Source organism: Haplochromis burtoni, unplaced genomic scaffold (assembly GCF_018398535.1).
Source record: "Haplochromis burtoni strain Fernald_Lab_line unplaced genomic scaffold, NCSU_Asbu1 Contig_469, whole genome shotgun sequence".
Taxonomy (NCBI): Eukaryota; Metazoa; Chordata; class Actinopteri; order Cichliformes; family Cichlidae; genus Haplochromis; species Haplochromis burtoni.
In genome coordinates, this window is record NW_024582830.1 from 163,208 (window position 1) to 190,611 (window position 27,404).

At 43.5% G+C, this 27,404-nt stretch overlaps 3 protein-coding genes across 5 annotated transcripts; 1 reads left to right on the plus strand and 2 right to left on the minus strand.

Annotated features, from left to right (window-relative positions):
* Window positions 1-476: 476 nt before the first annotated feature.
* On the plus strand, window positions 477-4,307 carry ntmt1 (N-terminal Xaa-Pro-Lys N-methyltransferase 1). The gene is made up of 4 exons (XM_005946225.3): window positions 477-609; window positions 2,076-2,235; window positions 2,641-2,893; window positions 3,656-4,307. The coding sequence occupies exons 2-4, from the start codon at window positions 2,077-2,079 to the stop codon at window positions 3,910-3,912; spliced, it is 669 nt and encodes a 222-aa protein (XP_005946287.1). The 5' UTR covers window positions 477-609; window position 2,076; the 3' UTR covers window positions 3,913-4,307.
* A 124-nt stretch (window positions 4,308-4,431) lies between these two features.
* On the minus strand, window positions 4,432-11,589 carry ndor1 (NADPH dependent diflavin oxidoreductase 1). 3 transcript variants are annotated; one of them, XM_014341328.2, is made up of 16 exons: window positions 11,461-11,586; window positions 10,305-10,444; window positions 10,039-10,116; window positions 9,383-9,480; window positions 9,190-9,288; window positions 9,011-9,112; window positions 8,728-8,931; window positions 8,418-8,545; window positions 7,994-8,205; window positions 7,756-7,863; window positions 7,556-7,670; window positions 7,078-7,224; window positions 6,869-6,987; window positions 6,643-6,737; window positions 6,342-6,457; window positions 4,432-4,559 (listed from the first exon to the last, which is right to left on the minus strand). In XM_014341328.2, exons 2-16 carry the CDS (start codon window positions 10,437-10,439, stop codon window positions 4,546-4,548), a joined length of 1,770 nt encoding a protein of 589 aa, XP_014196814.1. In that variant the 5' UTR covers window positions 10,440-10,444; window positions 11,461-11,586; the 3' UTR covers window positions 4,432-4,545. The 3 variants fall into 3 exon arrangements, with proteins under 3 accessions (XP_014196814.1, XP_005946285.1, XP_005946284.1); XM_005946223.3 differs by lacking the exon at window positions 4,432-4,559 and having other exon boundaries at window positions 5,263-6,457; window positions 10,305-10,441; window positions 11,461-11,589; XM_005946222.3 differs by lacking the exon at window positions 4,432-4,559 and having other exon boundaries at window positions 5,263-6,457.
* Window positions 11,590-11,808: 219 nt separating this feature from the next.
* lrsam1 (leucine rich repeat and sterile alpha motif containing 1) lies at window positions 11,809-27,308 on the minus strand. The gene is made up of 25 exons (XM_005946226.3): window positions 26,987-27,308; window positions 24,616-24,794; window positions 24,479-24,535; window positions 23,749-23,793; window positions 23,446-23,523; window positions 23,149-23,217; window positions 22,980-23,064; window positions 22,778-22,899; window positions 22,607-22,697; window positions 20,651-20,760; window positions 20,501-20,530; window positions 19,642-19,764; window positions 19,359-19,498; window positions 19,221-19,265; window positions 18,612-18,682; window positions 18,232-18,331; window positions 18,054-18,141; window positions 17,885-17,959; window positions 17,487-17,567; window positions 16,471-16,566; window positions 15,601-15,699; window positions 15,390-15,521; window positions 14,705-14,771; window positions 14,349-14,563; window positions 11,809-13,513 (listed from the first exon to the last, which is right to left on the minus strand). The coding sequence occupies exons 2-25, from the start codon at window positions 24,685-24,687 to the stop codon at window positions 13,391-13,393; spliced, it is 2,214 nt and encodes a 737-aa protein (XP_005946288.1). The 5' UTR covers window positions 24,688-24,794; window positions 26,987-27,308; the 3' UTR covers window positions 11,809-13,390.
* Between the last annotated feature and the right edge of the window lie 96 nt (window positions 27,309-27,404).

Here is a 27,404-nt window from a genome sequence, read left to right on the forward strand (position 1 = left end):
TCCAAGGAGGAAGTGGAAAGTATAGTTGATGTGAAGAATGTCTGGAATACAGACTTCAGGCAAATGCAAGATAATAATAATAATAATAATAATAATAATAATAATAATAATAATAATAATAATAATAATAATAATAATAATAATAATAATAATAATAATGAGTAGTAGTAGTAGTAGCTTTATTATTTAATTTTTAACATCCAGAGATGACTGGAACCACTGAAAAGTGAACAGGGATTTTTAAGGTGAGGCAGATGGGTGTGGACCTTTTTGTTTTATACTCGGCTCTTTTTTCCCCTTGTCCTGCCACAGTTCTTATAGAAAGTCATAATAAGTAACCCTGACAGGAAGCAGAGATGATCCTGAGCTGTGTTTTTTATGTTTCATCCTGGGTCTGAAATGACCTGGTCCAAAAGCACAGGTGAAAGAAGTGAGTCTACGAAGGGCAGCAGGGGGCGCTGTGGCCGCTTCTTTTCCCAGGAAACCAAAAGAGGAAGTAACGTACCGTGTGTGACGGTCCCAAATAGAAAAGTGAAGCACAGCAGACACCGGGAGTGGGTTCAACAGGGGCCGAGGAGGGAGTGGGACCAGGCGCTGACTCCAGACCAGGTCGGTGTGATCACGGAGAGTGAATCTATCGGGCTGATAACCGGCAGAGGCGGGTATTTAACAGAAAGATCGTAACGACGGCGGCTAGGTGCAAGTTAGCACGTGCAGAGCGTCAGACGAAGGAGAGGGAGAGTACGTAAAAAGTGACAGAGAGCGACAGGTGGGAAGTTTCTGATTAAAAACGACAGAAACAGGCAGTTGTTTGTTGTAGTGAGCAGGTGTGGGAGGCAGATATAGGTGCAGCTGTCACTTTAAGAGGACTTTGTAAACTTTATTAACTGCTCGGTTAAAGCAGAAATCATAAACAGTCATTTACTTCCACTTATAACACAGTTACTCAGAGTTGGGGAAAATATTGGCTGTAAAAAGCGAGTATTTCGTTCTGTAACTGTAAATCAGATACAAGAAGGAAAAATATAACAGAAAACTGTCCTAAAGCCTGGCAGTGATTACGTCCACAGCCCCAGTGTGAAGTATTATTAATAATGATAATAATAATAAATAGCAGTTTTATGGTTTCATGTAGCTGCTTCTTTCTGTAGTCAGGCTGTTGTGAAACACAAAAACTCTGCACATTTAAAGCATCCATTCTGTCCTGCTCACAAGACAGGCGCTGACAGCTGAACTGCAGCCACATGATGCCACATTTGGCGTGTGTGTGTGTGTGTGTGCGCGCGCGCGTGCGTGTGCGTGCGTGTGTGCGTTCCCCTTTCATGATGAACAGGTGATAGACCTCATGTCCCACTGTCCGGTGCCAGAGAGTGAGGTTTGTTGCTCAGAAACAGGAACTAGCCTGTTTATTTCTGCGCAGGTGTCTTTATTTATTTTTAGTGTGGCTCGGTCTTCTGTCCAGAATGGAGACAATAAAAAGCATTTTGCTGTCATCATAACAATAAAAGCAGCACAACTCTCAGGCTCCTTTAGGCAAGTATTTAAATTTTTCCCACAGGAATGTGAGTCAGTCTGACCATGAACTGAAGCTCGAAACAGTTGCGTGACCTCATGGACGCCACAGCAGAAATCTTTCTGGATCTTTTTAGAGCCACTAAAGTGCAGACACCTCCAAACAAAAATCCAACTATTTCACCCACCAAAACTGGAGCTCAGACTTCTTGGATGGCCTGTTATACAATTAACCGCACAGCGGCCACATCATTGATCAGATGATTGAATTATAAACACTAAAAAGACACCAACAGCACAGATGTGGTCCAGAAGTCCTGTCCATGGAGCACCACGCCGCTAATAATTCAGTCTTTCAGTGTAAACAAGCAGATATACTCTGTATGGAAGAAGCAGCTGGTTAGCATCAACTGAACTTTCAAAATAAGAGTGGTCAGTGATATTGCAAATTTAACCTCCTTCAAAAATCCTTGAATCTCTTTTGATGTTGACTGAAGCTTTTTTTTTTTTTTCATGATTCAGCCATTGATTGATTTTCACATTTTTGTGCATTTTCCTTTCAGGATGGGGGACATAGTCGAGGATGAGGCGAGTTTCTACTCCAACGCTCAGGACTACTGGAAGGATATCCCACCCACGGTGGACGGCATGCTGGGAGGCTATGGCAGCATCTCCAGCATCGACATTAACGGGTCCAAGGCCTTCCTGCAGAAATTCCTTGGCGTAAGAACCTCTAAAAAGATTGTAGCATGTTTGAGTTAGCACTCTGTGTACAGGGAATTCATGGTTTTCAAACATTGTTTTCAGACATTGGTTGTTAAAATATAAAATTAATAATGAAATGAAAAACCGGAGAATAAGACCTTTCACGTGCCAAGCAGCCACTAATCCGACATGCTGATCTGACCCTTGTAGGGTTCTCCAGTGAATTATTATCATTATGCTTTGGATTATATGTAGGAAAAACTTATTATTTTGTAATCTGTGGATAAAAATGGGTGATAACAGCTGTATGACCTTCAAAGGGAGCGAGTGCTGCTGTTTCCTTGTTTGCCGATGCCGTTGAATTGTGCTTTACTTGGGTCTTTGTGTAAACCCTAGTCATCTTTTTTTCTCTTTCCTCTGCAGGATGGCGAGGGGAAGACTGGCTCAGGCTGCGCTCTGGACTGCGGCGCAGGCATCGGTAGGATCACAAAGCGCCTGCTGCTGCCGCTGTTCAAGACTGTTGACCTGGTGGATGTGACACAGGAGTTCCTGGACAAAGCCAAGACGTACCTGGGAGACGACAGCAAGAGGGTGGGCAACTATTTCTGCTCCGGCCTGCAGGACTTTGTGCCGGAGAGCGGGCGCTATGATGTCATCTGGATCCAGTGGGTCATTGGTGAGTCTGAGTCGGAAAGCAAATGAAAAATGGTGCGCGATTAGATGACCTAAACTTCCATCCATCCATCCATTTTCTTCCGCTTATCCGGGGCCGGGTCGCGGGGGCAGCAGCCCAAGCAGAGAAGTCCAGTCCTCCCTCTCCCCAGCCACCTCCACCAGCTTGTCCAGGAGAGCACCAAGGTATTCCCAGGCCAGCCGAGAGATATAATCTTTCCAGCGTGTCATGGGTCTGCCCCGGGGCCTCCTCCCAGCAGGACATACCTGGAAAACCTCGCCCAGGAGGCATCCTGGTCAGATGCCCGAACCACCTCAGCTGGCTCTTTTCGATGTGGAGCAGCAGCGGCTCTACTCTGAGCCCCTCCCGGATGGCCGAACTTCTCACCCTATCTCTAAGGGAGAGGCCAGCCACCCTTCAGAGGAAGCTCATTTCCGCCGCTTGTATTCGTGATCTCGTTCTTTCGGTCACTACCCACAGCTCGTGACCATAGGTGAGGGTAGGGACGTAGATCAACCAGTAAATTGAGAGCTTCGCTTTTACACTCAGCTCTCTCTTCACCACAACAGACCGGTACAGCGTGCGCATCGCTGCAGCCGCTGCACCAATCCGTCTGTCGATCTCCGGCTCCCTTCTCCCGTCACTCGCGAACAAGACCCCGAGATACTTAAACTCCTCCACTTGGGGCAGGAACTCATCCCTGACCTGCAGTGGGACCTAAACTTTCCTCATTCTAATTCATTTTTTTGTTCTTCCCACCCTTAGGTCACCTGACAGACGACCACCTAATAGACTTCCTGCGCCGCTGTCAGAAGGCGCTGCGGCCCAACGGTCTCATTGTTATCAAGGACAACGTGTCATACGAGGGCGTGATCCCTGATGAGGAGGACAGCAGCGTGTGCCGCGATCTGAACATAGTGTGCAGCCTGGTTAGCAAAGCCGGCCTCCGCATCGTCCATCAGGAGCAACAAAAGAACTTCCCGAAGGAGCTCTACCAGGTCCACACGCTGGCCATCAGATAGAGGACAAGCGGCGAAGGGGGTGGGGCTTTTTAATAGTCAGTTTTCTATCATGGGTCGCTCTCTAACTGTGGGCTTTGTCTATTCTGGGGTCACTGCAGCGTGGGGTAATGATCACTCCTGCTATAAAATGTTTCTGCATCATCCACAAACGCCACTTCCTGTGCTGGACTTTCTCAGGACGTCCGCCAGATGCAGCTGTGTCGCTGTCTCCTGAACAGTTATCTAACGGACGGTTTCTCTGTGAGGATTTGCTGCTTTTATATCGCCTAGTATTTTTAAAAAGCTCACTTTAAGGAAAATGTGACAGAGATTTTTGTTACTTTTGGACATTTTATAGGAAAAATACACCAAACTGCAGATTAACGATCAATAAAAATGATGTATTTATTGCAGCAGTCGATTTTTGATCTGTGAGGCTGGACATTCTCCTTAAGGTGTTTTTATACATGTGAACGGTTAGCTAACTGAGTGGTTGTATCCGGGTTACCAGGTTTGTACTACAATTCCTGAAAGCCTGCCTAATGATGCACAGGAGAAAAGAGCACCACATGCATCTGGTGACACCGCATTGGATGCTGGGAGTTGTAGGGTAGTGGGATTGTATGAAGGGGCGGAGTCAGTGCTGAGAGTCATTTACCTCAGGGAAGCTGGAAGATAAAAATAAGGAAATGGAGTCAGTGTCGTGTTTCTTTGCTCTCTGTTCACAGCACACAACCAAGCATCTTTATTTACTTTTAGAAACCTGTGGAGCTGTGTTACAATTGGCTGTGCAGTTTCACATCAAAATGAACCGATGCAATGCCCACATCAGGTGTTCAAGCACTACATGAACAAGAATTCTCTTAATGTGGGATTTATACATTAGATCCAGTCACAAACCCTAATGAAAGCCTTCACCTTAATCTGCCGTGCGCCTCCTTATAAACAACTGCATGTCGTGTTTTCACGGCTGATGATGACTGTGATTGGCCTGTTCAATTCCATTGTTTCTTGTTACAGATGTCAAACCCACCGTCAGCCAGCTGTGGGGGCTACATCGTAGACTTGTCTTTGCTTGGCATGTTGGCATAGTAACAGCGAATAACCCCGGAGCTTTAAAATTTAGGCTGAGCTAGCCGCTCATTGCTTTGGCTGATTACTCACAATGATCAACGTCTGCTGTTTTCATAACATTGAGTGGTCAGCAGCAGTGCTGTGGCGTTTGCGTGATTTGATTGGCTCATTCCTGTAATGATCAGTAGCTTAGTCACTGGAGTGTTCATAGTCGGCTAATTTCAGATGCAGCCTGATGGTGGATGTATCTTGTATGAATTATTAATTTTCAGGAAGAAACCAGAAACAAAAACACTCTGGAGTTTTCAGATCCATACAGTTTATTGTGACGTATTTTACTGAATGCTTATAGCTTCATTTAAGAGTTTAGGACCTCACTGACGTACTTTAAGGCAACACTGTTTACTTGGTTTTACTTTCTGGTCAACACACTTAATAAAGCTCAAGAAAGGCAATAAATACTTCACAGATTACCATTATAACTCCTGTTCAGGAGGAATGAACATGCCCTTTATCTGCAGTGCATACAGTTCTCAAAGGGTTTATCTGACTAAAAGTTCACGCCAAATGATTTCATACAGGTTAGATGCAATCAGGCAAACTGATGTGATGAAATATTGTGATCACCACCTGCTGAGATTCTCCTGATGTCACAGACGATCAGAAATGGAGGCAGGAAGGAGGAGAAGAGCGACTTGTTCCTTAAACTGTTTCTGTAACTTGATTCCAGTTGTGAGATGCAATCCTCTCTGTCCCTGTTATTGGGTAATATTCAGTGATGCTGTACACCAGAGACTGTGTGGTGACTACAGTACTCTTCCACAGAAAAAGCTAAAAACTATTGGGTATGTCGTTCACGGATCAGGGTTTAGATCTTCTACTGCTTGACTTTAAAATGATTCATATGTTGGGGGATCAGTGAGGTTTTTCATCATGACCTCCAGAGACTTCTCATGAATGAAAGTGTAGGAAGCACCAGATTTGGTTTGGGTTTCCACAGCAGGCCAACGCAGTAGAAAGAATTAAGGAAACTGGTCCAATGATCTACTGCAGCACATCTCTGCGGCTGCGTCACAATAACAGTCGACTTAGCTCAAAGCAAAGCAGCCTGTTCAGGTTTTTAAAGTAGTGTGTAGAAAATATGCAGATGAAGATAAAGCCCAACCCTAAAAGCATCCAAACCCACAAACAGAGCCAAGTGTGAACTTTCTGTGGGGTGAAATGATCTCGTTCTATGAAGAGAGCGTCAAACAGAGACTTTTGGTTATTCTTTCATTTGTTGGAATAAGTTGATTCTGACAGCTGGACGGATCCCAGTGCAGTCAAAAGGTTGTTGGGGCCGGGCGATCACGACCAGGTCTCGCTCTGAAACCGACCTGTCTTCTCCATGGTCGCCAGCATCTGCTCGGCTTCCTCAGCGGACACACCTCCCGCCTGCTGGAACGCCTCTTTGAGGGCGTCGCACACGCTGGCTGGCATCTGTTTAGCGTTGCTGCACGGAAACACAAAGAAGACCTGAAGTTTAGTTAAAGAAGAATCAAAACTAGCTTCCAGATGTGATCCTTAGACAATAAAAGACCAGGGTTTTTGTTTTGTCCCAGAATTGTATTTTAAACTCTACAACCTGAGTTTCAGTGGGGGAGGTTATCAGCGGCAGCTTCGAGGCCTCAGACTCACCCAGCGATGTAAAAACAGGCGTTTTTATTGGCGATCAGGTCCCACAGGAGCTCACCATTGTCCCTCACACGGTGCTGCACATACACCTTTGCCTCCTGAACAAACACAATAATGCTTGAAGGTCAAAACCTACCGAACTCCTGGACACTGGAAGTTTGATCATCTCCCATTTGCTGTTGTTCATATTGGTGATTATTTACAGGGTTAACAGGAGCGTGTTTCTGACCTGGTCTCGAGAGAAGGCCGTGAAGAGGGTGAGGAATCCAGCCTCCATCATCTCCTCCCACTCTGTCCTGAAGTAGAAGTCTTTGGACTTGGAGCGGCAGCCGAAGAAGAGGACGTTAGCTGCCGTGCAGGGAGAGGATGAAGAGGCGTGTCGTCACGTGAGCTCTGAGAGACTGTGGAGCGATTGGGAAATGTGATCAGATATCTCACCAGTTCTCCCCTCAGCGGTCCTCTCCTGTAACACCGATCTGAAGGGGGCCACTCCTGTTCCAGGTCCCACCATGATCACCGGGGTCTCCTTCTCTGAGGGGAACTTCAGACTTCCCTTCTTCACCCACAAAGGCACATACACATCGCCTGGGACACAGATTAGGAAAACATTTTAATTCTTTAATTAGAATGACTCATTAATCCGATCTAATTATTTAAAGTTCTTCAGGATTTCAGCTGAACTTTATTTAATGAAGCCTATCCTATACCACAAGTAGTTTCAGGTTTACAGGCTCTTAAATTGCATGAGGTTTGTTCAAAATTAGAGCTTTGTATCCAAAATGAATTTTAAAAAGAGTCGTCATTTGATGCCAGTTCACTGCTGGAATTTGATTAATCAGCCCTAATCTAATCATCAGTATATGTAGGTGGCTGCTAACAGTTACGGTGAGCATATGCTACAGATAAGGTGGAGTACCTTGTGCAGGATCCAGAGAGGCTAACCAGGAGGAGCAGAGGCCTTTTCGAGGTTTATACAGTTTGGTTTTGTAGCAAACAACAGCAACCAGGACCTGAATCCTGTTTGGGTGGGCCTGCAGGCAGACCACATCTTTACAGTGACCGCTATAACGCTAAAATATAAATACTTTTCAAATCTAATAAAGAAGGATGATCTACCCGCAGAGAGGAGGCGATGGAGAAGGAGCGAGGCTGGATCTCAGGGAAAAGGTCCAGGAGATAGTCCACTTTGAGTTCTGCTGTGGTGTGAGGGAAATCTGCCAGGACCTGCAGCAACAAGGAGCAGATCGGAGGTAAAACGCAGATGAAGACAGATTTATTTATTACACAGGTCTGAATCCTGTTTGGGTGTAATAATTGCAAAATTGCTTCTAAGCTCCACCTCTTCGACCATTACCTCCAGCATGGTGCGTCGGGGTCGGTTGCAGTAGTTATGCAGCTCATCCTGGCCCGCCGCTGAGCTGAACTCGGCCAGCTTCTCCCGCTCCAGCTTGTTGGTGGCGAAGGTGGACAGCAGCTCGAAGAAGGAGCGGCGAGGCACAGCGGCGATATCCAGGTAACTCTCCACCAGGTGGCGCACCGTGCAGGGCTGAGGAAGCCTGGCTGGGACTGAAAGATGGACTCAGACTGATCAGTGGTTGTCTTAAAATTATTTCCAAGCTGCTTTTAAATGAAAACAGTGAGGTCACTGTAGCTACCTCGATCTTTTATATACAGATTATAGATCTGACTAAGAGTCATTAAAACATTCAGAGGTCAGATTTATTCAAAGGAAAGGAAGTGCATTGATAGGAAGGGATATTTAAGAAACAGGGACTGACCTGCAGTGTTGTCTGTGGGGCTGAGAGTGAACCGGGTCTCTGGGTCCAATTTCAGCAGCTGGCAGAACTGCTGCACATCCTCAGGGGCGTTACATGGGCGCATCATCACCACGTCACCGGCAGCAAACCTGGAGGACAGCAACACAGCTGGAGATGGCGGCAGACCAACGAGGCTTACTGCTTTTACTTAAATACTGAAACTCAGGGTCGTATTCAGAGCAGATTCTGCTCCAAACGAGGCGTTTCAGGACAAAAAAAAAAAAAACATGCAGGTCTGAAAAGTAATCTTCAGGGGATCAAGGTTACGTACTCAATGTTGGACCCAGTGACGTCTAACTCAATGTGCCTGACGTCCTGGAAGTGCGACGGCTCCGTCACCCTCCTGTTGAACACCATTCTGGCAGGAAATGGGTGAGACTGGGAGGGGACAGTTTGATCCATGGGAATCCTCAGCTGGACCTCCTCCTTCTCTTGCATGTCGTCCAGGAAGTGGAACATGTAGGTTGGAGGAAGTCTGTCGCAAAAAAGACAGAACCAACCTATAAATTAAACGTATGCTTTCTGAGAGAGGGACACATGGAGCAGATACTCACGGCTCGTCTTCCCTCAGCGGCATCATGCCGGACAGAGTCGGGTAAAGAGTCGACACTTTCCCCCAAAACGAAGCAAACCAGGGGTCGATCACAGCGTCCGCTCTGCGTCAAACACACCGTCAGCTCAGCACACACGCAACAAACCCTCCGCGATGTTCATGTTTACACTTGTCTCTTACCCGAGGTCATGCTGGTCATCAGCCAGCCCTACGGGCAGCAGCACGCAGGCACCGAGCTGCAGGAGGCGCTTATGGAGCTTCTTGGCCACAAAGTTGAACCTGCGGTGCACACAACATGCACAGGCTTTAACAAAAATCAGACGAGTCACTGTAGGCTAATGGTGAGAACAGCGAGCATAAATCCTGGACTGACTTTGGATACGAGGAGTCTCCCAGGCCCAGGATGGCGCAGTCGAGCTGACTCAGAGAGCCGACAGGTAAAGACTTCTTAAAGAGGAACCGCCAGAAATTCTTAAAACAAAGAACACATGGACGTCTCAGACACAGGTAAAGGTTTTCAAAATATAATTGGCTGTGCATGAAATCTTTTATCATTCTTCAGAAAAACCACAGAGGTTCTCACTGACCCTCAGAATTAGCTTCTTTCTTTAATATAACTTCACTACATTTAATGAAGCCATACAACACTTTACCTTCATATTGATAATTCCAGGAGAAATCCACCTGTTATGTCCGACGATACTGACGCTACTGATAGTGTACAACAGTTTTAAAAAAGCTTTAATGTCTCTCTCAGCTGAGAATGTGTTTCGCGTGAATCTGATCTGATTTTAATCTGAGGATTCGAATCTGATTCATTCTGAAGCTTTGACCATGAATGACTGACTCAAAAACCTTATGGACAGACCTCAAAGATCCCTACATTTAGCAGGACGAAGAGGGGAAACACTCTAAACTTTGAAAAGGAAAACTCTTGGTTAATTTCAAACTGGAAAGACTTGAAGTAAAAAGGCAATTGTGCTTAAAAATAATATTTCCTTTCACTCTTCCAGTTTTCATTTTTCTTACCTTCATGTTGTCGGGAGGATCTCCCTGACCAGTAGTGGAGCAAACAAAGACGACCAGAGACTCGGCGATCAGGTTGGCCTGTTTGATGGGAGGAAAAAGGCACGCTGTGAGGTTGAGGAGGAGTACTCAGGAGCAGCTCTGGGACTAAAGTTGGGTATAAACATGTGAAACACCGACTGTGACCCCAAAGTTATTCCACATTTATCGAGTCACAGCTCTGAAAACTTTAACACCCCCCCCTTATTTTTGAATAAGGTCTCACTCACCACATTGTAGTCGTCCAGTGGCATCACTCGGACCCGCAGCCGCCGTCTCTGTGCCTGCCGGGCAAGCCTCTGTGCCGTGTCCTGAGCTGTCCCGGTCTGACTCCCGTACAGAACGAGCAGGGCAGGATTCGACATGACTGCTGACAGAAACACAAGAACAGAAACTCATCATGTTTTGGATACAAAAAAGCCTCAGGGACTAAATTAAACATGGAGCAAAGAGTTTGATTCTCTCTGAGCCACTCAGCATGCAGTCCCACAGCAGGAGTTAGGACACGTGTGGCTCATTCAGGCTAAGACCCTGGTAAACTCGCTCCTGGCTCATGTGACACAGCCACTTATTTTCCTCTAAACTGGCCCCAGATGGGGACTCAGGTTCAGTTTTCCTTGGGTGGCCCAGGCAGTGGCGAAGTTCCCAGATGCGACAGTGATAGAGTTTCACTGTCATGGTTAATAACCCAGAGTTTATTGGACAGGAAGCTGCATTTGTTCAGCTGTCTGCTGTGTACATGTAAACAGATCAAGTTCTGAATGAATGTTTTGGTGAAACAAAGATGATGCTCGACTCTGGCGCAGAATAAAGTTTTATCTATTCTATAATAGATACTAGACGAAAACAGTGCCCATAAAGAGAAGACTCGAAACCAATAAACGTAAAGCAGAGCTCTGCTGTTAGTTTTCAGTAAAAACAATCAATTAAACAATGCAAACCATAACGTGACTTTAATTCTAATCATCTGACTTTCATCCTTATAAGCATGAGACTGTCTTCGCACATGTACACATGTCTGTGTGATAAATACATGCTGACTCGTCAAACAGGAAACGTTGGCTCTGAACACATTGATTAGCAATACTTAAATTTTTCACTCAGAAATATATGTTCCGCATTTCTTTATTTGGGCCACAACAAACCATTTTCCGTGACCAGCAGGTATCTCGGTTACTTTTTACAGTAGATATAATGAAATGAATAAAATATAACAGTTAAACAGTTAAGTTCACCTTCACTCAGGACTACATAACTGAGCTGCATGCTAACGTGCTAGAATACTAGCTAACCGACTGATAAAAATCTGATCCGCTATTTTACTTATTTTTTTTTTCGTCTATAATTCACATTTATGACCACAAGCAAACAAACAAATCCACTCACCGTCGCTGTCTTCGTCGACAATTACCTAGAAACTTATACAAATGAACAAAATAAACTGGTCATGATGACCCTCAACGCCACACTTTACGGCAGGCACGCTGTGATTAGCTCACAGGCCGACGCTGCGTTCAGAGCCCCGGAGGAAAATCAGAAATAACAAAGTTTACGTAAAAATTATTTCACAAGCAACTTCTGCTGTTTATTCTTTATTTCATTTTTGTTAACATTATACTTGATGAATACATAATTTTCGTTTAAGTATTAATTAATAACAGCTACAAAGTGACTTATTTTTATTGATTTGTCTTAAATTTGAGCCTAAAACATCTTAAAAAAACATATTTTTTAAAAAAAAATTTAAATTTAATTTCCTGATTCATCCACTATGTAGCTTCATTATGTTTCATTTAAAAATTATATTAGCCTACAGTGCTTAATGTTGCCTTATGTCAAATATCAAACAGTGACTGCTCTGTGTTTGTCTCCACCTCGTGGTCAAGTAAATTTCCTGCAAACCTCCTCACTCCTTCACCTTGAACCACAACAGATGAATGTTCTGGAAAAAGTCAGAGACTTTCTTTTTCTTTTTTAAAAATTTCTTTATAGATTATTAATCATTTGATACAGTCTCTGGTATTATGCTAAATGGACTGGTTAAAGCACTTCATATGCTGTCACAGGGACTGTCATCTATGGAATAAGAGCACTTTTGTGATTGATCTGATGGTCACTAAACCACTGAAGAAATACAAAATACTCTTTCATAGACCGAGAAGCAGATTTTGTGTCGAGTTACAGGAAACAAGATTCACACTGAACAAACTGTGAGAACTTTAGATTTTTAATTTCAGTGTCACTCTGTGGAAGAGCCTAGCACACTATGTCCAACATATTATAATCATTTCAATGTATAGTATAGTGAATAAGTTTAGAAAAGGTGCTGTCACTGAGTGAAAATCCAGAATATTTCAAGGCTGGGCTTAGATCCAGGTAACATCTCTGATCACACTGCTCCAGCCTTCCAACTTCATCAATAGCTCGATAAAATGGAACTCAGGATTTAATCAAATCCAAATGTTAAACCCTCAAATTGACGTTAAAGGTCACAGTAAAGGTAGAAAAAGCTCAGAAATGAGTGTGTAGTTGTTTTATAGCTCATGTTTATATACATACACTGTGTTGAGATATCTGCCTGTGTAGTTATAATCAATAAAAAAAAAAACACCCACTCTGACCACAGGAAATGACACGTATGGATTTTATATTCATACAGTCTGACGATATGATCACATTGACACTGAGGTGGAATCTCTGACACTGAACAAACTCATGTGGAGTTTTTAAAGGAGAGACTTTACTGAAGCATGCGAGAGGTTAAGAGCACTTGGTAAAATACACCAGCATTAGTGATGCTACACACAGACAGGTGACATCTGTTACATGGTACAGGTGAAACAGATGGACGAAAGGAAAAGCAGCAGTAAGAGGCCGAATCAGAGATGGAAACGATGAGCAATGAGGACAGAAATCTTTAAGGATCACCAGATTATACTGAGTTATTTAAACGTTAAGCTTTGGTTACTACACTAGAATTTAAAATAAAAATAAAAATAAGTCATAGAAAAAGGCACGCATCAGTCATGAAGGCAGTGAACAGTCAGTGAGTGGTGTCATCCACTCGGCTCTTTATATATCACATAAAATAAAAATTACACAACTTAAACAGAACAGACACAAATAAATCCACCAGAGACGACTGGAAACACGTTAAAAAGATCTGAGAATGTCCTTCACAGAATACAGTTTGGTGATTACAGGAAAAGTGGCTCAGCGCTTTAAAAACCCACTAAAAGCTTCTCGACACGACACAGCAGCAGCTTCATCGTCATGCATAAATAGCTGAAAGTGACAGTTGGTGAGGGAAGAGGGTCTAGTTGTGGTAGAGGCGTATGCGCTGGGATATGTTGGCCCGGCACAGAGGGCAGTTCTGCAGGGCATCGCTACACACCTGACAGCAGCACACATGACCACACGGCAGGAAGATCACCTGAGACTGCAGAGACAGGAGAGACAGTGAGTAATCTGAACTTTGAAGCCATCTTTCAGGCTGTCCTGGTTCTCACCATCTTGAATGAGCCATCAGCACTTCCGGTTTCCTCTATACCCAATCAGGTGGAGACTGTTATTACCAAAATACTTAACGGTGGAAAAAACGTAAAAACTAACACCTCTCATGCCAAAAACTGCAGTTCCTCTAGTGGCCACACAAGGCTCCAAAAGCGTGTCAGTCCCATTGGATCTTATCTGAAGAACAGTTTGCATTAATAGGGGCGTGGCCTCTTTGACAGACAGGTGGATGGCCACACAGGCAGTGTAGCTGCTCGGCTTCACCTCAGCTAACTGGAGTCCCTGAACTGGACCTCAGGACCATGTTTGTGCTGTTGGAGCCTTTTCAGTGCAGTTAGCCAATAATAGGGCTGCTGTGAGGATGCTGTACCAACAGACTGACCGAGAAGCCTGAGCTCCAGTTTTGGTGAATAAAACTTGTTAAGTTTTACTGCCATTTAAGATCAGATCAGAAATGAGGGAAAAAAAAAATCAGAAAATCCAGGTTTCAGAGCACAATGGTTCAGCATTCATCCTGATAACACCTCCTCATTTCTAATACATTAATGCTCCCAGCAGCAACACTTGTACTAAACCTCAGTAAATCATGTTTGTATAACTGAGATCATGCCTGTCAGTCAAACTTGTCACTTTGCCCCTTTATTAAAACCCCAAACAGTTTTTATGCTAAAAACGTGTTTTCTGCTCTCAAATCTGACATCTGATCTCAGATCTTATAATCTCATTGAGACTAAACTCATGACCATTTTAGCATTTCTTACCCCGGTCTCCATGCAGACCACACAGTCTGAGCTTCCCGGCCCTTCCACAGGGGTAGGTGCTGACGGGGTGACGGGGGTCCCCGGGGTCCCCGGGGTGAGTGGTGGGCTGGGCATTTGGATGTTTGAGGTGCTGGGAAAGAACGGAGGCGGGGAAGGAGATGGCGCAGAGGGGGTGACTTCCACTTCCGCCTCCTGGTTGGTGACTTTACAAGGTCCTGTAGAGGAGGAAACGGATCACGTGACTTTCCACATGCTAAGCACTGAAAATCTAACATCTCTGTCCCATTAAACAGTTGCAGTGTGTCAGTGTTACAATGTGACTAATGCTCAGCTGTGGTGTGATGTGTGGACTGTACCTTGAGGCTGGCGTTCCCGGGCCCAGTTCAGAAGAGCTTTCTGGATTCCTGCTTCACTGATGCCCAACTGAAAACAAAGAATTCCATAAAGCTGATGATTTCATAAACCTGGATGTGACATGGCACCATGGATCCAAAAAAACAAAGCTTTAAAAGTTACACTGAGATTATCTTTAAATGCAACATGATCCAGTTGGAGTATAGAAACCTGCAGATGGCTATGTCAGCTACTCAGTGACGAAGGTGAATCAAGACACCATTCACCTTCAGAGTAGAGACCATCAAAACAGCACCTCCCTGTTTTTCTAATTTTACCCGATTTATGAAAATAACAACACCAAATGTATAGTTTAGTCTGATCTGTCAAAAGTAAGAATCTGTCCAAAACACTGCTGGATCAAGAGCCAGGCTGAGCCCTGTCTCTGGTAACAATCTCATCTTTAATATTCAATAAGGCAGAAGTAGTAACTAAATAATGAAGTGAAATAAACCAATTTTCTGTTTCATTACGCTGGAGATTGATTATTTGATGTTGATGTTCATACAGATGCTGGTGCAGAAACTAGACCTGGGCCAATCAAATGGCTTCCAGTTAATATGACAGATAATCAAGATAAACATTTAAAAAAATAAAAACAAAAAACAAATCGAGCAGCCCAGACAGAAACTTGCGCTGCAGACGCACCTTCTTGAGGTCGGAGGAGCTCATGTGGTGAAGCGCCTCGGTCGTCACTCGATGATGAGCCAGGATGGGCAGGTAGTGCTGAGCGGACAGTTTGCACAGCAAGTTCACCAGCTCCTTCTCCACACCCGCTTCCTGCAGAGAGATTACAGCTTTAGGTGGGATGCCACACTCTGTTTCCAGATGTTGCAGATGTTCATCTGTGTTATGTAACCTGCATGCGGAGTGACAGCGGCTTAGCGTCCAGCAGCCTCTGGTACTGGATCATCCAGTAGTTCTGCTGGTTGGACTCAGACTTCAGCTCCATCTCAGCCTGAAAAACACAACATGGGTTTTTGTTTATCCTCAGAACAGGAAACACAAACTCTATTAAAATGCATTTAATTGCAATACAAAATGTAAAAGTTAAAACTGAATAAAAGAAAAGAAACCAGAAATGTATTTGTGAAAGAAACAGGATTGTGAAACTGATTTTTCATGAGAGTTGTGAGAAGGTAGAAAGAGTTTGACTGACATTTATATAGTTCAGGAGGATCAATAATCACACAATACCCAATCAAGATCATTGATGGAGAGATAGTGCGAGATAAACGGTAAACTGTTCATCCGCTAAGGCTTAAAAGACGCACACAGCAGAATGTCATCAGTATAGAAATGATTAAAAAAAAAATGTCAGAAAATGACTGAATGACACCACATAAAGGAAGGATGTACAAAGCAAATTCTATTGGATTCAGCACTGAGAGTTGTGGAACTTCTTCATCTTATACTGGGACTTGCAAGACCTGCAGCCTTCATAGTCTCTCTGAAACAACCTGTTTGAGCTCCTCCCCCTTTAGGCCAACTTTCTTCTGACTGGCTGCCTCTCACAAACAGAGGGTACAAGTTGACTATGCTGAGCCCATTCTGTTTCAGGTCAATATATGAAACGGAGTACTAAGAGTAGACCAAAGCCTTGCTGTATGGAAGCTGACCTCATTATTTGAACCTTAATGTTTAATATGAACACCCACCACAGGAAGTGGAGAAACATGACAGGAAATTAGGAGAAGAAGAACAAAACCGCCACGAGATAATTCCTCACCAGAACCTGCAGCAGCTCCTGCTCTCGCTGGTCTCTCTGCTTCAGCAGCTGCTGCAACATGTCGCTGAGCGCCGTGCGCTGCTCCACCAGAACTTCCTGCACACAAACACACAAGTGGAGTGACGTTACACATACACATCATTATCAGCTGTGGGCAGTTAATGTTAGTATTAAGGTTTATTTATTCAACATTACAAAAACTTAAATTTAAATATTACACAAAAAAAATTGGATATCAAATTCAAAAGGCCATGCAGGACTCGAGTGCAATGTTATAATAAAATACTATAGAAAAAATGCAGTGTGACTCCATCGTTAAAAATAAGTTAAGTAAATAAAAAAGAACTAATATCAACGAGTTAATATGAATCTTTTCCTCCGCACCAAAGCAGACAGCAGTACAACCAACAGCAGTCGCATAAACTAGCAGCACACACGTGACTATACACAGCAAAAAATACACAACATGAAACGGTTTGATCAGTTTACTTTTGTCAGCATAAATCCCACAGGTTGTGCTGTACTGTATTAAAAGCTGTCTGCTGCTGACAGAGAGGTGGTCCTGAGGAGGTGCAGAGCAGTTCATCACCATGTCATCAGCATAAAATCAAAGTTTGTACTTGTCTTATATGACTGAAATTATTTACATATAAAATAAATAGCAGTGGTCCCAGAACTGAACCTTGGGGAACACCTTTTTAGTCTTGCGTTTGTTTGTTTTTTGATAACCCTGCATTGACAATTCTTTGCATTTTTATTGATCGCAGCTCGATCAGTTAAAAGGACTGCCCAATGTTGGCTGCCGTTTCGCTTTTAAGCTTTCTTCCTGAAACCTCACTGGTAGCCAGTTAAAACCTTAACAGTTTGTTTACTGTAGTTGCCTCTGTCACTCGTTTTAAGTCGCACATTTAAAGCTGCTGATCGTTTTCTTGAAATGTTGAACTGCTGCCATGAAGCGATGACATGGAAGTGAAAATAAACATGGGAGGGCAAACAAAGAAGGCGGTGACACCCACCTGCAGGTTCTCAGCATCCAGATTGCGTCTTTTAATCTCCAGTTTAGTCAGCTGCATTAACTCACCCTCTATGAGATGGATCTGAGGGACAGTGGAGAAGCAGACATGAGGCAAGCAAGGAGAGGGGACATGCTGCCGAGGCTATAATAATCTATGAGAAGCAACTTAAACTGGACATCTTCATTACTGTTAGGATGAGTAAGATGAATCTGATTATGAGCAGATTGTGGGGAAAAGTAAAATGATGTTAATGCCCGGTGTCTTTTCATTTTCAGCAATTTTTTTTCCTTAGACTTGAATTAACTGAGTTTTTTGGACCTCTGGCAGAAACGAGCTGTAAAAACAAAACAAAGCAAAATAAAAAAACAAATAAAAAACAATGATGCATCGTCACCGACCTGGTTACGGATGTACCCATGAACGGCGTCTTTTTGGAGCTGCAGCGCCTGGAATGCTGCCTTCTGCATCTCCTCCTGCAAAGACAACCATTCAAGGCAGGTCACCGAGGTGGGTTACAGAGTCCAGCAGCTTTAAACAGAGTGGGGGTTTGATTTCTACTCATCCTACCTCCTGTAAGATCTGGGCGATAGCTTTGGACTTGTCCAGAACTTGGAGGCACAGCATCTTGTCAAACTTCCTGTCTAAATTCTCTAAACTGTTACATAAGGAGAAGAGATTAGAACATCTTTCCAAAAGCTGTCACAGGTCTCCCTGTTTATGGTTTGTGTATATGTGTGTTTCTGACCTCCTGCAGGCCTCAGTGACCAGGCTCTGTCTGCGGTAGTCACTGGCCTCCTGGAGGAGGCTCATGGCGCAGCTGTCAGACAGCATCTTCTGCATGGCCGCTAAAAACAGAGAGCAAGGAGAGGGGAAGAAAACACCACATGAGGAGCATGCTAGCTACGTTTTTGTCTTTTCCAGCTCTATGTTTTCATTCTTAGAGTAGCTTTGCATGATTCACACTTCAAAATAATCCTTCTTTATCTCACACTTTAAGTATTAACTTTCCATACCTGAGATGACCATATTAGGGAGATCCCCTCTCTATGACATCATACAGAGCCAGAATAGAAAAAACTGAGTAAAATTATGTGTTTTAATGCCTGAATGAGACAAGCTCTATACCTGCCACCTCCTTCTTCCTCAGTGAGTTAGCTTCTTCCTGCGTGATGGTGGTCAGATGTTCCATACGGATCCTGAGGGGAAAACATTTTGTTTCAGCATTTCACTGCAGACTTACAGGAACTTTCTATAACTTCCTGTGTTTAAAACGGCTAAGTCCTAAACAGGATGTGAAGAAACAATCACTGTGACTTTATCAACAAAACATCTTTGTAATGTGTTGACAAGATATCAACTCAAGTCCAACTAGGACCACGCTGTACCCTCATGAAATATCTCACACAACTACCAGCACCTCCATCACAATACAGCATCGCCACTGGCTTTGATGGAGTCAGATTCCAGACAGGAGCAACGCAGCAACTCACGATCTGTATTCCATTAAGATCAGAATATGAAAATCAAGCCCTCCAAACTGGTTTGTAAAGTGTTCTTTTGTCCTGCTGTTACTTTTTTTTTACCCTCCCATCCCTGAAAGCACTTTATGCATCTCCTTCACAAAGTGCTCCAGAAATAGACAGCTAAGTGGGAAACAATTGGATGAGTGCTGCTGTGTTGTAGAGTCTTATTTCTCTTCCCTGTGTGTTATGGATCATTGGTCAGAACACTCACCGATCCTCCTCCATGGCTTGGAGGAACTCTGCACTCTTTTTCTGCCTGCAAGGATGCAGATGAACACACTGCAGTTAGCACAGACTCATCAGTGGAGACGCCATATTTAAAGTATCCGCAGAAACCCCTCCTTCAGACCTGTTGTTGTCCATCAGCAGGCTGCTGATGCGACTGCTGATGTTGTCTTCAGCTTGTCTGACTTTCTCCAGCACCAGTTGCCTCTCAGCCTCCTGAGCTCTCTGCTGCTTGCTGACGCCCTGCTCCACCCTCTCCTGCTCCTAAAAGGCACACACAGCATATAAAACAGGCAATTTTAGGAATTACACACAGAATCATCATCATCAGGGATGATTCGGTGTTAACAGAAAGAAGGAGCTGACAATTAAACCTATCAAGAAGACTTCTGGGCGGTTGTTATTACCTGTCGGACTGAGTTGAGGATGTTCTCCTTGTTGGAGTTTTTCATCATTACAAGCTGGGTATGCTCCCTTTGCTTCTCCTCCAGGTGCTTCTCGAAGGCCAACTTCTCCTGCTGCTTCTGCTCCTGCAGGACATACAAACCAGTCAGAAAACTTTCAAACTTCAGCTGCTCAAACACAGGTTTCACTTTATTCAGCTCATGTAAAAATAATGCAACACCTCTGAACAGAAAGCCTTATCTGCAGATTCTCAGCCCTCTAAATAATAACTACTGCTACAGTCTGCAGCCAGTTTCCACAATAATAAGCTAAAAAAAAAAAAAAACTTCTGTGGGGACAGAACAAGAAATTGTAATAAGAATAAATAAAATAAGAATATTTAATTTCACTGAAACAATTAAAACACAAAAAAGCAGCAAAGGAATTACAAAACTTATCAGAGTCTAGAAATGGAAATTAAACTGGGACCTAAAATCGAACCTAAAATCGAACAGTAACGCTTCAGTTGAGAAGTTGGTGGTCAAAAAAGTTATTTTCAGAAGACAGCAGGAAATCAGATACGTGTACTGTCCTTTATGGCACGTCGTGTTTGAAACTGACCGAAAAAAATTACATCAAAACTGCTCTCTGCTAGGAGAAGGGCTTTTGTTCTCTTTGTGTAATGTACTCAAAAGTTCGGTAAAAGCTAGTAGTTGTGTTGAAAGATGTGCTATAACTTTGTTCTTCACCCTGGTGTTGCAGAAAAACGACACAGGAAATATTAAAGAAAACTTGTATGCCTGAAAGAAGTAGAAAAGGTACTAGATAAAACTAAGATATTAAAAGATGTTGAAGAAAAATGAGGAATGTCTTGTCACCAACCTTTCTCTTCTCGTAGTCACTAAATTTGTTCTGCAACAGAAAAAGAGGAAACACTGAAAGACACTTGTAGTATCTCACACAGAAATCCATAAACGTATCAAAGAAGCTGGTGTTCGTGTCCTCTACACACTCCACAAGAGAAAGCTGTACCTGCCAGGCCTCATCCAACCCATCCAGGCAGTCGGAGCTCTGCTTGCCGCCGTCGCTCTCCAGCACCGGCAGGAGGTACTGAGAGGGTGGGCAGTACTCCTCTCCCAGCTCTGGAAACCAAACCAACCAACCAGTCAATTCACCATCATGCTGCCCAAACCACAACAATCATACAGCACATTTTTAGTTTACACCGTGGTGTGACAGCCTAGATATTAAAACTTCTAACTTGTGCCAAAACAACAGTTTTGGTCTCTATAGATGGGTTCTACCTTAATAACTGCTGTTCATTAACCAGGAGGGCATATGCAGGTCTTTTGAGTTCATGAGCCTCCTGATGCTACGGTCAGCAAAGTGTACAATGCTGTTAAAGTGGTGGAGCTGCAGGCTGGACCAGGAATTCTCACGGCCTGATTAAAACAACATGAGGTAATGCCAAGATGAAAGTCGCTGCCTCAGCAGAAGTAACCGCACACAAACGAGAGAGGTAGAAGTGAAACAGTAAAAATACACATGCATATGTTCTGATTTCAGATTCAGTGTCTGTGTTCGTGTCAAATCTGTGAATTTTACTGAACTCTTTGTAGAATTTATTGCTGTTTGTTTAGAGTAACTGTGTTGTGGAAGACCTGAAGCTTTTTTTTTTTTCCTTTTTTTGCCTTTTTCAGCTTTATTGACAGGAAAGCGGAAGGAGAAAGAGAGGGGATGACATGCGGCTAAGAGCCACGGGTTGGTTTCGAACCTGAGCCGGCCACTCTCAGCCATATCTCTCGTATGGCATGTGATCGCCCGCTCAACGCACTGAGCTAAACCGGTGTCCCGGACCTTAAGCTCATCTGATGTTTTTCTACAACATTTCTTTTATATGCAATATATTGTAAGCATCTGAAATCTTTAAACTAATTATTCACGTTCCATTCATGTACAACACCATCAGTTCAAAGACAAAGTCATAGCTTTGTCTCTTTTTCTGTGACAGGAAGTTAAAAACATACAGACCGGGCACCCAAAGCCAACAGATATGATCGAGGTGTAAACCACATTCACACAGACGTGCTGACGCTAACTAGCGAAGGAAGAAGTCTACTGCTGCCAGAGCTGCTAACATTAGTCACACTCGGCTCATATCATGTTTACATGAAGGGACGTGCTGTTACACCAAAGGCTGCACAGTTCCTGCACTATTTAAAAATATCAAAGTTTTTCCTTTTAAGACCTTTTTAAAGATGTAATAGATAAGAACTAACACAGAGTCGTGTGGAAAAAAATGTTGTATTTTTAACCCTTTTTTAAATCCTTTTTTTTAAACAGTTTTTTTCTTTATACTGGAAATTAGAAACAAACTCCCTGCTATCTTTCCTTTTTTCTGTGCACTTCTGCATTTTGAACCGAACAACAAATCAGCATCATCATCTGCTTACCTCAACTGTGACGCGGCACAGGAAAACACAGAAAGACCAACATTTTCATTTCTTGTTTCCTCAAATTTAAAATTTCAAGATTAATGTGTAAAAACAGATTTATTTATTTATTTTCTATGAATTCTGAACAGACTGTGCCTTTTTTATTATTATTGTATTACTGATGCAAATAGATAAATACTCACTTGAAGCATGTTTAGAAAAGATTAAACTTCTGATAAAAACTTCACTGTTGTTACAAGAAACCATCAATCGATTACAATTTAGTCTGCGTCATCGCCACAGGCTCATTATTTCCAACACAGCAAAGAAGCATCAGCATCTGCGCCCTATGTGGTAAATCTAAGGAGCTACTAAATCTCAGTGAGCCAGTAGGAAAGGCAGCAATCAACAGAATTCTCACCTACAGTTTGAGGAAATAAGACATTTTAAGATTAATTTTCTTGACTGTGATCTCAGACAGGAACCCTGTAGGTTTACGTTTTTCTGCCGTTAATCAACAAATAAATGAGTGACCACGAGCGGCAAATCCTACCCGTGCACAGGAAGCGTTGGATGCTCTCTGTTCCCTCTGTGCACACAGACGAAGGTGGGAAGGACATCATGGCAGCATCAAGGCTAAAACTCTGTCACAGAAACACACACACTTATAAAACACCAGTTTGTTTTCAGCCTTCCTGTAGGTCTGAATCAGTGGAGACCTCACCTCTAAGGTGCGGATGTAGGCCAGCGCTTTGGGAAGCGTCACAATGTTGTTGTCACTCACATCGAGTGTCCGCAGGCTGCTCAGAGAACCAACAGAGGACGGCAGCTCAGTGAGGCAGTTTCCTGTTAGAGAAAAAGAAAATACACAACTACTTTCTTGTGACTCATCTCGCTTCAGAGCAAGCAAGCAGGAAGCATCGTACCCTTTAAATTAAGAGTCTGCAGGAGGCGCAGGTTCCCGATGGAATCTGGCAGGGCCTTCAAACGGTTCTTCTCCACATTCAGGATCTGACAGAAGAAGAAAGACCGCAGGTGGATGCTGACGACATTTATTCACACTTACTTCCCGTATAACTGGAGAGCAGGCTTTACCTGCAGCGCCGTCAGTTTCCCGATGTCCTCTGGCAGAGAGGTGAGTTTGTTCTCATGCAGGTCTAAAACCTTCGGAGGGTCACAGGAGGGTTTTCTCAGAAAATAAATCCAGCACTAACATCTGCATGCTAACTCTAACAAACTCTAAGGTAACACAGAGTTAAAAACGATGATGAGCTATGAGCCTCAAGCTGAGGTACACATTCGAAATGCAGTACGTTTAAAAACAAAAAACACGAGAGAAACACCATCACCTATGAAGAGGATATGATGATGTCACAGGGTCCCAGGGCTTACCTTTAATGTAATGAGGGTGCTGATGTCAATGCCTTTGGGCACCAGATGCCGCAGCTCGTTGTTGTGGAGGATAAGTACCTGAATGAAAGAAACAGAGGTAACATTTTCATTGCTCTATCTGCTGTTAGTCTGTGAGGGTAGGCCAGTCAGAAGAGAGATAGCTAAAAAGAGGAGGAGCTAAAGCACTACTTGAAGCTCTAAGTTCTGGAGTCTGAGGAATATTGTGTGTGAGATTTTTTGCAGAAACTCTTCACTGAGTAAATAAATATCAAACCACTTAAAAGCTCTGCAACTCTGTCTCACCTTCTTATGAAGCACTTTGCTGATGGAAAAGGCACTCGAGGGGGCCTGTGATGTAACACACGAAAACATTAGCTGTAGCCAGCACAATTTAATCACATCTTAGTCAATCTCAGGAAAAAAAATGGGATAAAAGTCTCAAAGAAAAGAATGAAAGAAAATGCCGTTCTGTTGATGGTGGCACAGCTGGAAGTAATCTCTCAGCAAAAATAAAAACACAGTTTAGCTCCAACTTGGCTTTTTTTTTTTTTTTTAATAGAAGTCGAAAACTGCTAACTAATCGATTCACATTGTGACTCATTAGTGCTCCCACTAATGACTCCCTGCTCTCTTCCATTTCTCTTCTGTTTGCAGAGTTTTTCCTTTGTTTAGGATAGATTAGGACTTTTTTGTCATAACACATGTATAAATATATAAAATATATATGCAGGGTAACGAAATACAGTTTTCTTCTAATCAGAAGTGCAAGAGCAGTAAGTGCAATAAGAGCAGATTATATACAGATAAGGGTAGTATAAAAGGTGGGAATATTGATGAACAGATTATCCACAAATAGGTTAAGTGAACAGATGTTTATATAGCTATACAGAGAGCAAAAATACTAGTAGTTTAGAAGTATTAGTAGTTTGCTAACATAACAGAAAAAGAGAAATAAAGACTACTGTTACTCATCAGGTTAATGTGTAAACCACAACACGATGGCTGTCAGGGATCAGTGCAGCTTTCCTCTCACCTCTGACAGCCCACAGGCTGAGATGTCCAGGATGTCATCAGCACCAGCTTCCTTAGACTGAGGAGGATAACTAAGAGTAAGCGGGTGGATTTGTGATAGATACGTTAACACTAGCACCAGCAGCTTCTTCTTCTTACCCGGCACAGCTGATACTCGAGTCTCTTCTGGCAGTCCTCGTTGGGCTTCCTCTTCCTGAAGAATAGAGGCATCCTGACCCCGGGTGTTTTCCTTCCTGTTCCCTCCCCCTCCACTCAAACAAGAGTCACACGGAGGTCCGACGGACAGGTTGGAAAACCCTGACCACACCACCTGCACTCTAGGAGAAGCAGAGACATGAAAGACTAATCAGATAAATATGAATTTAACTTGTATCACAGAAACACAATAAGCTGTAGTGTGATTACTGAATGATTTAAAGCATAGGTGTCAAACTCTGGCCCGCGGGCCAAATTTGGCCCGCAGCCTAATTACATTTGGCCCACGAAGCCATACCAAATCACTATTAGAGCTGGCCTGCTAGTATTATACAGCTAATATATATATATTGTTTAGTATTAAGCTTTGCTTGTTCCATATTCAGTTTTTCAGCAAAACGTGTTTGAGTCCATAAGAAAAGATTCATTCTCATATCTGGAGGAATAAATATATTTCAATAAATATTAACGTTAGCCCGCGACTTTGTTCCAGTTTTGAATTTTGGCCCACTGTGTATTTGAGTTTGACACCCCTGATTTAAAGGGAACGATTCCGCTCATTTACAGGACTACTTTTTTATCCCGGGACTAAACTATTTATGGTTTAGTTTAGGAGGTATATGAAGCCTTTCAGCTCACTCTCTGTCCGAGACAAGCTGTTTTACCCCTAAAGCCTTCACAAAGCTCTGTGTAGGTGTTAAAGGTGTTTCTGTAACTATGGATTACACTCCTCCTAATCCCACCAGTGTTCAGAGGTGACCAATCGCAGATTTCCAATGCAGATGTATTCACACAAGTAACGTTATTAATATGTCTATTACAATGCTCAGAGAAATTAGAACACTTAAATCACCCATCCATCCACCCATCCATCGATCTTCATCCGCTTTATCCGAGCGGGGGCAGCAGCCTAAGCAGAGAGGTCCAGACCTCCCTCTCCCCAGCCACCTCCGCTGGGGGGGGACACCCTTGTCAGATGCCCGAACCACCTCAGCTGGCTCCTTTCGATGTGGAGCAGCAGCGGCTCTACTCTGAGCCCCTCCCGAATGGCCGAACTTCTCACCCTATCTCTAAGGGAGAGGCCAGCCACCCTTCAGAGGAAGCTCATTTCCGCCACTTGTATCCGCGATCTCGTTCTTTCGGTCACTACCCACAGCTCGTGGCCATAGGTGAGGGTAGGGACGTGGATCGACCGGTAAATTGAGAGATTCGCTTTTACACTCAGCTCCCTCTTCACCACGACTGACCGGTGCAGCGGCCGCATCACTAATCCGTCTGTCGATCTCCGGCTCCCTTCTCCCATCACTCGCGAACAAGACCCCGAGATACTTGAACTCCTCCACTTGGGGCAGGAACTCATCCCTCAGATTTGGAGGTGCTGATCCTCATTCCCGCTGCTTCACACTCGGCTGCGAACCGTTCCAGTGCGGGCTGGAGGCCCCCACCCGATGAAGCCAACAGAACCACATCATCCGCAAAAAGCAGAGATGAGATTCTGAGACCACCATATATATATATATAGATGTCTATGAAAATGTCTGTGAAGGTTCTCAGTCATCCAGGTCATCGTAGTCAAAGGAGCTTGCAAAGAAAAGCGTCTGGACTTCTTTAAGTTGCTTGAAGACATTTCACCTCTCATCCGAGAAGCTTCTTCAGTTCTAAGGTCAAATGGTGGAGAGTCCCAGATATAAACCTAGTGGGAGTGACCCCCCACGGGGGTCCTTTTGTCCCTCCGTGGGGGGTTACTCCCGTCCATCATTTTCTACAGATTTTCACATTGAAGCAAATGAATACAAATTCAAACTAAAATTACAAAATTATGTTTTACTTTTTAAATTCATAAACAGCTACACTGATTTACATTGTATATAATGGCATTATTTGGTTTATTTATTGACTTATTTGTTTATGAATAGACTTTAAAGACTTGGTTGCTCAGTTCATTGCTAGATGTTTCACAATGACATATGTGATCTGTATGATCACAGTCACGGGGAGCTTGGTGTATGGATTTTCCCACAGCTGAAGGCCCTTGTGGGTGTGGCTTTGGGGAGGAGAACGGAGGATTACCGTAAACTGACATGACGTTAAACAGTAGAATTAGAAAAAGATAATAAACCTCAGTAGACTTTAAACCTGATGACAACCACCTTTAACCCACCTGTGCTCACCTTTTGACAGCCGACACGTTCAGCTACACTAAACTGTGCTGACGGATAAGCTAACATGCTAAAAGATAACATTAAACTGTAGCCTGTTGGAGTGTGTCAACAGCAGGAAGTGGAGTCAGAGTAATGTCAGGTTTCAAACTCACCGTGTGATTATTACAGTCTCTCCTATTCTTCGCTGTTCTCAGGATAAAAATGTTTAAAGGAAGCTCCGATGTTCGCTAACATGTGAAGTAGCCGGTCCAGTTAGTCGATTTTAACTATTTAAATCTGAACTCCTCCCCCACTTTACCCTCGTAGCTCATAAAAAAGAAGCCATACGGTAATATTTCCACTCAGATCGAATGAGGCTGACTGCTGCTAACCTACACGAGCTGATTAATGCAATCAAAACAAACAGTTAACTGCATTTTTCTTCTTCTCCGCCCCGTTACCGGCTCCAGCGTGATAGCAGGAGCCTGTCGCCCCCTATAGTTCAGACTGCGCATGTGCACATAAGTCATACCAGGTCGCACTGCCGCTGATATTTCAAAGAGTGGTGTAGACTTCTTGTTTTTGCTTTGC